Source organism: Miniopterus schreibersii (assembly GCF_964146895.1).
Source record: "Miniopterus schreibersii genome assembly, chromosome: 13".
NCBI classification, from domain to species: Eukaryota; Metazoa; Chordata; class Mammalia; order Chiroptera; family Miniopteridae; genus Miniopterus; species Miniopterus schreibersii.
This window is the reverse complement of record NC_138113.1, coordinates 33,748,967-33,760,231: the sequence shown is the minus strand read 5'-3', so window position 1 is coordinate 33,760,231 and position 11,265 is coordinate 33,748,967. Positions and strand designations below refer to the sequence as shown.

Below are 11,265 nucleotides of genomic sequence, written 5' to 3'. Positions count from 1 at the left end.
AACCCAGGACACAAGATGACCAACAGGAGCTCTCAATGCTGGTATAGGGAGGGTGACATGCTACAGTGGCTCTCCAGAATCTGCCCCAGGACACAGGGCTGCAAAAACCCACACCTGACACACTGGGAGGGACACCCTAAAGGTGCTCACCCCAAGTGCTCCAAGCAAGCCCACTGCGGGACATGCTCTCAATCTTGGGCAAGGACCTTCTGCCTGTGGCCCTCAATTCCTGCACCCCAGAATGGGGGAGCTGGTACTGACCCCCTGCCCTTGTCCAGCTAAGGAAACTTCATGAAGGTGCCCCTTTGCCACTGCTTAATCTCGACTTTTTAGACTAAAAAAAATAAAGTGGTGCCCGGCCCGGTGTGGCTCAGCGGTTGAGCGTCGACCCAGGATCCAGGCGATCGGGGTTCGATTCCCGGTTAGGGCACATGCCCAGGGCAATCCTCAGTCGGGGCATGCAGGTGGCGGCCGATCAATGACTCTCTCATCATTGATGTTTCTGTCTCTCTCTCTCCCTCTCCTTTCCTCTCTCTGAAATCAATAAAGATATATTTAAAAAATAAATAAAATAAAAAAATAAAGTGGAATTTGAATTTAAAAAAATGAATTCGCTCAGGCTTTTGATTTGGTTAATGTGGTTAACTGCATCCTCTGTCTTTATTGCCTCACAGGTATAGTTGAATTCAGAAAATTAAATGCTGGTTTAATTTCACTCCTCTGTAGGTGTTTCTCCTTCACAAATATCATTTTAATAGATGTGTCAGTGACAGCTATCACTTACAGAAAGCCTTATTTAATGATATAATCTTCACACTAATCATAGCAGTAAGTTATCATTATTCTCACTTTACAAAACAAAGGTCTGAAATCAGTTAACACAGCTCTCAGGTGGTAAAGTGAGAATGTTAGGGGATTTGAACCCTGCTCTCTCTGCTTCCAAAGGCATCCTTTCTACTACAACCCAACACCTCATCATGAACACCATAGTCTGCTTAATTAGGCCCTGTGGTTAAGCAAATCAAATGCCCCCCCCTTTTTTTTAAACTAATACCAATAATGTTGGAAGTAGTATCTTTATGTATAAAACTTTGTTTTTATGATTATTTCCCCAAAACAGAGCCTTAAAATTTGGATTATTGCATTAGAGAGAGGAATATTTTTTAGGTAATTTGTGCATATCACCTATTGCTTTCCTCGATAAGATTGTTCAAATTATAATTCAATCAGCAAAGCATGAGGTTTCCTGCTTCACTGTGCCCTTTATAAAAATCTTGGTTAATTTAATAGATAAAAATGGGTATTTTGGCACTAAAAAAAATTTCTTCTTTTAATTCACTGTTTTAATATATCAATTCTCCATTCTATGGCGTGAACCTTGTATAGGGCTAGCTAAGTCCCTGTATTAGAAATGGGAAGATATGGGAGTGGTCTTTAGATCTTTCATTCCCTTTATTCATTCAATAGTTATCCAGCTCCCACTCTAGGTCAGGCACTGTGCTAGTGTTCACGATATAAAGATGAAAGCCTACCCCTGACCTTAAAGAGCTTTTCAACTAGCAAGAGAAACAGACACAAACAGACAATTATAGCACAGCATGACTAGCACTGTGACCAACGTAACAAAGAGGAGGTCATGCTTTCAAAAACCAGAGGAGGACACTTAAGTCATTTTCAGGGAGGTCCTGGAAGCCTTTTCGGAGATACTGAGACCTGAGCTCTATCTTGAAGACAAGTAGAAGCTAGCCAGATTTTCCCTGGCATCTCCAACCAGAATTAAGGGCTTCCTCGTCTGTGTGTTTCTTTGCTAATGGGTATTGTACTTATTCATTTCCATGTCTCTTACTCTCTCATTGGGCTGAGCTTCTTTACAGAGAGGGACTATATATCCCTAATTAGCCTAGTGCAATGTCCCAAAAAGTAGTAGGAATGAAATAAACATTAGTTGAATTATTTTGAAATTCCAGCCTTGTAGCTATTTCCTCCCATAACTTCCTCTTGATTTATACAAATATGTGGGGTTTTCTTTTGACTGTAAAAATACTGTTCACCACACATGCATCAGAATGGATGGAAAGGCTAGAAAACAGGAAGTGTTGGTTAAGGATCTGGAGCAACAGAAATGCTCATACATTGCTGGAAGCAGTAGAAATTGGTACAACCACTTTGGAAAACTGTTGGGTCATATCTCATAAGCCAGCAATTCCCTCCTAGAAATAAACTCAACAGGAATGCATGCAAATGTTTACCAAGAAGCATATTTTTACCAAAAGTGGTACTATTCATAATAGTTGCAAACTAGAAAATACAGAGATACTCATCAATAGCAGAATAGGGTCACACACAGCAAGGAAAAACACTCTAGCCCAGCTGGGCGTGGCTCAGTGGTTGAGCATCAACCTAGGATCCAGGTGATCGGGATTTGATTCCCGGTCCGGGCACATGCCCGGGTTGTAGGCTACGCAGCCGATCGACTCTCTCATCATTGATGTTTCTCTCTCTCTCTCCCTCTCCTTTCCTCTCTCTGAAATCAATAAAGATACATCTTTTTTTAAAAAAAAAAAAAAAGACTCTACACTCAACAACATAAAGAAATTTTATAAAAATAATTTTGATTATTAAAGAGCTAGATTTTTTGAAAAGCACTTACTGTATGATTACTTTTACATAAATCATAAAACTAGGCAAAACTCTGCTATTAGAGGTGAAGAAAGGTCAGAAGTGGGGTTAAGTGACCTAGAGAATAGGAAGGGGAGCTTCTGGATGTGCCGGTCAGGCTCCATTTCTTGATCTGGGTGCTAATTACACAAGTAAATTTAGTTTGTGCCCTTTTCTGTATGTACAGTTGACCCTTGAACAACACTAGGGTTAGGGGTACTGACCTGCCACAGTATAACTTGTCAGCTCTTCTCACACATGGATTCCCAGCCACGAATTGAAAAGTACATTATATCTGGGTTTTTTAAAAAAATAATACCTCTTATTTGAGAGGAAGCTGAAAAATACCGAAATGTTTTGGAAAATATAAATCACTCAAAACCCACTATCCAGAAATAACCATTAACATTTTGAATTATTTCCTTCTAGTCTTTTGAAGCCACTATGCTTGTGCTACCTCCTCCCCCCCCCCCCCACACACATATTTACGCACACATTTGCTAAATTAGGTTTATTTCTCCTTGGTGTTACTTCTGTTTTTAAATTTTTACTTGAAGTTAATCCTTAACAAATATCTATTGCAAACTTTTTTTTAAGCTGCAGCAATGTATTTCATCAGATGTATGAGTGTGTATAGTGAATACATATACATTTTCCTAGGAATATTGTATATTATACATATGAAGTCCTAGAATAGGAGCTGCGGGGTGATGACCGTCCTTTAAGCTCCGCATTCGCGCTCCGCTTCCTCCCAGAAAGGTTGCATCTCCCTAGCGAGCTGTGCGGGCTCCCTGTTGCCACAGTCCAAGCCCAGGTCATTTATGATGATTTCTGCTTGTTTTTAAGACACCGGGGCACACAACGAGACTAAGGACTGCGGTTTTGCTCGGGCGGAGCGCTCGGCGGGAACCGGCTTTCCCACGTCCCTCCCTCCCTCGGGGCTCCCGGGCGCTCGCCGCGAGGCTCCGGGGCGGCCGCCGGCTCGCGCTCCTGGGCCCCGGCGCCGCCCGGTTGCCGTGGGAACCGCACGCGAGCCCCGGAGGTACTGAAGCCTGGCCATGGAGCTGCCCGCGCCGGTCCGCCTGCGGCTGGGAAACTTCAGCCGGACCGTGTTCAGCGACACAAACCGCACGGGGCCCGAGTTCAGCGAAGGTCCGGGTGAGTGGCCGAGGCCCTGCGCAGGGAGCGTGGCCGCCGAGGACCTGGCGCGGGTTGGAGAGGCCGGATTTTGCCCGCACCTAAAATGGCGGTTCCGCCTTCAGCTGGTCCCGCGCAGTGCGGGAAGCGCCTGGGAGGCGAGGCCGAGCCGGGAGCTGGGGCTGGGGAGTCTGGTCGCTGATGGCCGCTGGCGCTAGGCCGAGCGTGCTGCCGCCTGGCCAGCGCAGTGCAAGCAGGGCAGCTGAGGCGGCGCTGGCCTTCCTAAAAAACACGTAAATACTCTAAAAGCTGCCTCGGCAGCCCGCTTCAGGGCTTCCAGCCGAGGTGGGGGGATTCGCCGCTCCCCACGTCCCACGCCAGACAAATGTCTGTTCCTTTTCTCCTGTCCTAGCAGAACAAGCACATGCCACCGCCAGGCGGTTTTCCGGCAGAAGAGTTGGAAAGTGTTTTTTAATGGGTCTTTTTAAGCCGCTGTCTACCCCGAGTGCCAGCGGGCACGCCAGCATCGCCGTCAGCAAGCCCCGGCTTCCCGGCCTCCTTCCCGCCCTGCGCGGGACTCGCGCTAAATCCGGGTACAAAATGCACGAGGCCACCGCGTGCAGCCTGGCAAGTAATGGCACCGTGTCCTCCAGAGCAGCTTCCCCCGTAAATCATGATGATAGACGACGTACTGTCAAGCGGACGCACACGGGTTTTCTCCCTGAACTCCGCAGGAAATAGAAATCTTTTCCTCTTGGCCGGCTTAGGAATTTTTTAAAGGGTCAGAGAAAAGTAAAGTCAGTTTCCATAGTTGCATTTTTTTCAACTTGATTACTTGCCCGTCCCCCAAATTTAGGCCTCTTTATGATAGAGGATGTACAGAAAAAAACAATGTGAAAAATTAGGTTTTTACTTTTCTGATTTCTAGAGCTAAGGCTTAACAGGCTGTAAAATCTGATGATGCAAGGTATTGGGGTCAGCAGGCATTTTCTGTAAAGGGCTAGATGGTCAGTATTTCAGACTGCAGGCGGTGGATCTCTGTGGCAGCTATAGATGGTAATTGAGTGGACATGGCAGTGTCCCAATAAAACTTTATTTGTGGATACTAAAATTTGAATTTCATAAGATTTTCAGTGTCAAAAAATATTATTTTTTTATTCTTGGTCCTTCCCCCCTCCCCCCCCCAACCATTTAAAAATGTGAAAAACCACTCTTAGCTCACTTGCTATACAAAAATCAGGCAGCTGGCTGGTAGTTTGCCTACCCCTGATTTATGTTATAAATGTTTTAATTTAAATTCCATTTACAGAACTCAACTTGCACTTTTGCAAAGTTTAGTAAATTCGTGTCTGTGCTTTCAGGGTTCATTTACATATTAACTTGATTTTCAGTTGCATGATTAGAAGTTTGATCTGCTGAAATGCAGATGTAGCATAACTCTTAAGATGTTATTGTACAAAATTTTTAACCAAAACTTTGTTGCAAAATTTTACTACAGTTTCTGCTCCAGAGGTATTAAAATTTTCAGCTTACCTAATTTATCATTATTATCCCACATTTTCTTTGTGGATGTGGAGTAGATTTGATTATTTGTACTGTAATTACATGTGTATATCATTACCATGTCCACAGCTGACCAAGACTTATGCTATTATTATGAAAAAAATCTTAGCATGGTGAGTTGCCTTCAGGTTTAACAGATTTTAAGACTTCATTCCTTTGTCAGTGGTAATTTAATAAATAGGTAGAAGCAGAGTAGATCGTAGTGATGATTTTTAAAAGTAGATCATCATAATCAGGCATATTCTTAGAGCCAAAGAAAACCTTGCTATGAGACCATGGTTATTCCTTATATTTTAAAATTATTAAATGACATATAAAAGACTAAGTTGTGGAGAAAAAGAAAAAAATCTGTTTTTAAGAAATTTATTTTAGAGCCTTTGTAAATTCTTACCTTTAGGACAATTGATTTCTGAATATGTATCTCCTCCTGTTAGAATTTAGTAAAACTTAGGATGAAAATGTAGGGCTTAGTTTTAAAAAAATTCTTATTTTAGGACCCTTCTGCCTTACACAAAAACAAAATATTATATAATCAGCCTTAGATAAATGAAACTCATGTACCACAAATGGCTACACTGATAATGTCCTTATGACAGTCTGTTTTCATTAATTCATTCTGCTTATGTGTATTTGATATTTACCACGTTTAAAGCAAGATGCTAGGTTCTCTGAGGGTCTCAAAACTGGGTAGAATGTGGTCTGTGTTTACATTGAGGCTGTGTATAAGTGAAAGAAAAGGAAAGGGGACATATTGCTCGAGTGCCTTCTAAGCGCCAGGCATGGCACTAGGGTGAAATAATGTATATTATCTCTAATCCTCACAAGCAACCTGCGAGATAACTTTAATGTTACCATTTTACAGATGAAGAAAGAAATCGAGGGTCAAAGAAGTTAAATAATTTATCTCAAGTCTGGCATCTAGCGTTCCTGGGGAGTTTGGGGTATTGTGGGTTTACTTGGACTCCAAAGCTCACAATCTTTTCAGTACAGCAGACTGTCTTGAGTGAGGGGAGTATGGTTCTTTGCTAACACTTCTTATGCACAGATTAGAGTGATACATACCTACAAGGGAATGAGATTTCTACTAGAGTGAGGGAATACAATCAAAAAAATGTATGGAAAGAGTGGCGTTTAATTGGGTATTAATGAATGGGTGGGATTAGGGTATGCTGAAAAGGGGGGGTGTCTAATTATAATTTAGGGAGATTCATTTGTATGATATTAGTTCATATGTGAGAAAGTAGTTTTTATGTATTTTATGTGTTTATTTTATGGGCTCTTTAAATAGAACTCTACAAAGGCAGTAATAATAATTATTGTGTCTCAATAGGATTTATATTGATATTCTACATTTAATTTATACCAGTAGTGTGCAAAAAGTCAGCAGACTGTACTGCAAAATACTAAAGTAATTGAAAATTTTGAAACATACCACCAAGTAGCCAATATATGAACTAAATAGAATGATGTTGAATATTTCCTTGCACTGGCAGTGATTATAAAGAGGCTTAAAATTTAGAGTTTTGTTGAGCGAATATGATAGTTATTCTAAAGGACTAAAGGATTTATAGGGCATTGACCAGGAATAAGAGTTTGACCTTTTTCTATTTCTTTTGTAGATAATGAAATGGTTTCCAGTTTGGCATTGCAGATGTCACTTTATTTTAATGCTTACTTTTTCCCACTTTGGTGGGTGAGCTGCATTATGATGCTTCAAATGAAAGTAAGATTATACTTTAATACTTCTGCCAAGGTCTCTTCTGCCTATCCCTGGCATTGTTACATTGTCAGTAAAATTAAAGTTCTTAATATTATTTTTCTATCTCAGGTCAATTTTACTATGTGTGAGATTTTACAAATATGTTTATTTTTTTTTTTTTAGTATCCAATTTTGCCTGATTACTACAAATTCATTGTGGTGACTGTTATCATCCTAATAACCTTAATTGAAGCTATCAGGCTGTATCTGGGCTACATGGGTAACCTACAGGAAAAGGTAGGCTCTTCTTTTCTTTCTTTCAGTGATGCACATAAGGGCAGTAAGATTTTCTTTTCTTTTTTTTAAATATGTTTTTACTTATTTCAGAGAGAGGAAGGGAGAGGCAGAGGGAGAGAAACATCAATGATGAGAGAGAATATTTGATTGGTTGCCTCCTGCACGCCCCCCACTGGGGATCGAGCCCAAAACCCCGGGCATGTACCCTGACTGGGAATGGAGCCACGACCTGCTTCATGGGTCAGCACTCAACCACTCAGGCACACTGGTGGGACAAAGGTTTCCATAGCAAGGAAAGGGCTGTGGTGGAAGGAGCAAAGGCCTGTAGTTAAGGCCTGGCTCCAACTTTACGTCTTTGGTCACTGTGGTCTGTTTGCTTAATCTCATCAGCCTTGGTTTCTTCATATGTAAAATGGGGAAAATAAATAAATAATAAATGGGGAAAATATTTACTTCACAAGCTGGTTGGGATTAAATGAAATACTTTATATAAAGTACCTGAACACTTAAGAATTGGTAATTTTCCCTCTTCTCACCAGTCTTGAAAATACTTTGTCAATTAAACATGTTTATTTGGATCCTGAATAAGAAAATGGGGGCCTTGGCCAGGTGGCTCATTTGGTTGGAACATTTTCCTATACACCAAAAGGTTGTGGGTTTGATTCCCAGTCAGAAGACAACCAACTGATGTTTCTCTCTCTCTCTCCCTTCTTCTCTAAAAATTGATAAAAACATATGCTCGGGTAAGGATTAAAAGAAAATGAGGAGAAATTATAAACCCATTTCCTATGCTGGGCATGTGTTTTCTAAATCATCTTGCTTCCTACACATTTACACTTAGTTACCAGAGCTTAGGGATAACTCTAAAGATTCGTGAGGTTTTCTAGGCCCTTCATAATTAGGCCCCACCCAGCCTATCCCACTGCATTTCCTGCTATTTCCTAAACTGAGCATCCACTAGGCTGACATGTTGACTCCCAGTCAGGCTCATCCCACGTACTTGCTTAATTACCTTCTTGCCTCTTCCTCTTTCTACCCAACTTTAAAAGCCTACATCCTGAATTCTTTCATCTACCCTAATCACTCTCTTGTCTTACTTCTTATAGCAGTTAGCCTGTATTTCTAAGTGGTACATTTAATTATTCACTGAGATGTAGTATTCTAGGATTATCACGCAAGTTAGTTTTTTCTTCTAATCTAGACTGTAAATTCTCTGAAGACAACGACCAAATTATACTCCTTTTGAGTGACAGAGCTCACAGGGAAGGTTCACAGTAGTGTTACGTATTTACTTATCTGTATAAACAAAAGAGTATACTTTACGGATCTGATTTCTTGTAACGTGTGTCATTTCAGGTTCCTGAGCTAGCTGGCTTTTGGCTTTTGAGTCTTCTACTGCAGTTGCCTTTAATTCTTTTCTTGCTCTTTAATGAAGGACTACTGAACCTGCCCTTGGAAAAAGCGATACACATCGTCTTCACCATGTTCCTTACTTTCCAAGCTGTTTCAGCATTTCTTACCTTGAAGAAAATGGTAAATCAGTTGGCAACTCGTTTCCACCTGCAAGACTTTGATCGGCTCTCTGCAGATAGAGCAGGCATGAGGACCATGAGGTCCTGTATAGAAGAGATTTGACCCAGTGCTGTTTATTGAGAATCTGAAAGGTCATTCTAGAAGACTGCAAGTTAGGAAAACATCAGAGATCTAGCGTGAGAAAGAGAACAAAGGAAGTGTTTGAAACTGTACACTCTCTGGCTCTGAAATCCCAAGGTGAGGGCAGTGACGGACTGCACAGCGCATGAAAGCAGTAAGTCAACCCTGAAGCCTGATGCCAAATATCTTAATTTTTTCGTGGTTGTTAACTTTCTCAGGTGTGCAGAATTCCATGTTGGTGGTCACAGTTTACCAGCTTTACTGTAACATTTCTAGTTAGAAATGTGTCTGTTTCTTTTAAACTTGTCAGCTATCCATCTCTTGGCAGTACAACTGAAGCACATGGAAATGCTTGTCAATATTCTGGTGTGTTAGACTACATTTGTAAACCAAGACACCAAATTTTCATGGCTGCTAGGGTTAAATTATAACCCTAGTTTCAGCTGTTATCCTGAGGGTAAGAAGAAAACAAGTGGATTATCATGGTATTTGGGAAGTATTTTTATAATAAAATTGTAATTTTCATAAAACCATGTTCAGTATTTATGGTGGTGCTGGTGTGCAAAATGTCTTTATAATAAATTATAAAATATTTATGGTAAAGTATTTATAACAAGTCATGCTTATCTTGTACATTTTTTGGGGGGGGGAGGGCCATGGGCTTATTTTTATTAGAGAGTTGCAAGGGACAGAAGGAAAAAAAATATGTAGCAGAGAGCCTTTTATGTAGTGGGCACTGTACTAAGCTCATTAATCCTTGCGATTTCATCTATTATATCATTATTCACTGAAGAACTGCTTCATACCCAGTAAATTCATATGAGGCTTGATTTGAAAACCACAGTGCCTATTAATCCATAGTGAGAGCTAAGGTGACCAAAGAGACTATACTCATGATCTTAAATAAGCATGTTCCCTTGCTAATAGGAAAACCTATTTAAGAAAATTCTGGTAAGAGCAAAATTGCTTGGGTGTATCTGAATATTATTTTTAAGTGATTATAAGATTATCTTAAGGGATATACAGTAGTCCCCCCTTATCTGCAGTAGTCCCCCCTTATCTGCAAGCCCTAGTGGATGCCTGAACCCTCAGATAGGACTGAGCACTATGTATACAATGTTTTTTTATATACATATACATACCTATGGTAAAGTTTAATTTATAAATTAGGCACAGTAAGAGATTAGCAACAATAACATAGAATAGAACAACTGTAACAATAAACTGTAATAAAAGTTACTTGAATATGGTTTCTCTCAAAACATGGTACTGTACTGTATGCATCTTTTCACTTAAAGAAAGCACTTCATGGCTTCTCTTTGGTGTATCTTAATTGTCAGCATCACTACTCTTGCACTCTGGGGCCATTATTAAGTAAAATAAGGGTTACGTAAACCCAAACACTGCAATATTATGACAGCTAATCTGATAACTGACTAATGGGTGGGTAGCATCAACTGTGTGGAGACACTGGACAAAGGGATGCTTCACATCCCGGGCAGGACAGCGCAGGACAGCGGGAGATTTATCATGCTACTCAGAACGGGACACAATTTAAAACTTACAAGTTGTTATTTCTGGAATTTTCCATTTAATATTTTCGGTCCATGGTTGACCATGGGTAACTGAAACTGCAGAAAGCAAATAAATTATCAGATGAGGAGGGACAAATGTAATTTTTCTTCTTTACTGTAGGAAAATGTGGATTTATAAGTAGGGTGTTTTACTGAGAAACAATTGTAGCTACATTAAAATTGTTCTTTCCAATTTCCCTTCTCTATAATTCATGCTCATCTTAGGATTTCCATGTTTTGCTTTATTTATTCTTATATTGCTTAATTTTTTTAAATGTTTTCAGTTCCTATTCTTAATTACACCAGACCAAACTATTTATGCCAGTTTTATTTCTGGTTTTTCTTATTACACAGTTCAAAGGCATCCCCTGCCCCCGCCATCCCATGCACTGGCAGATTAGCCTTTCCCACATACCAAAGTAATCACTAGGTATATACTCAAAAATGTTAAATTCAAAGTAGAATTTTGTGTGGAAAGTTTTCTATAACATATTTTTTTGCATCTGTTTCCAGATAGAACTAGATGGGTGATCCTGTAAAAAAATATAAAATAAGAACACTAAGTCTACACAGCAGATAAATTAAGGGAATGATCAAGAAAGACATTCCTATTTAACAGTTGTTTCCAGAGTTTTTTTTTAAATAGTAGAGACTCTGATACATTTAAATGTTAATTTAGGAGTA

At 40.1% G+C, this 11,265-nt stretch overlaps 1 protein-coding gene across 1 annotated transcript; it reads left to right on the top strand.

Moving 5' to 3' along the window:
• Positions 1–3,406: 3,406 nt before the first annotated feature.
• TMEM17 (transmembrane protein 17) lies at positions 3,407–10,259 on the top strand. The gene is made up of 4 exons (XM_081156716.1): positions 3,407–3,816; positions 6,978–7,081; positions 7,241–7,354; positions 8,711–10,259. The coding sequence occupies exons 1-4, from the start codon at positions 3,717–3,719 to the stop codon at positions 8,987–8,989; spliced, it is 597 nt and encodes a 198-aa protein (XP_081012842.1). The 5' UTR covers positions 3,407–3,716; the 3' UTR covers positions 8,990–10,259.
• Positions 10,260–11,265: the final 1,006 nt, after the last annotated feature.

What these genes read in the sequence shown, in the direction of transcription:
- TMEM17 (XM_081156716.1), top strand. Translation starts at nt 3,717, where the DNA reads ATGGAGCTGCCCGCGCCGGTCCGCCTGCGGCTGGGAAACTTCAGCCGG. An exon ending in CGAGTTCAGCGAAGGTCCGG is followed by an intron (nt 3,817 to 6,977) that starts GTGAGTGGCCGA and finishes TTTCTTTTGTAG; the next exon opens with ATAATGAAATGGTTTCCAGT. An exon ending in TGGGTAACCTACAGGAAAAG is followed by an intron (nt 7,355 to 8,710) that starts GTAGGCTCTTCT and finishes GTGTCATTTCAG; the next exon opens with GTTCCTGAGCTAGCTGGCTT.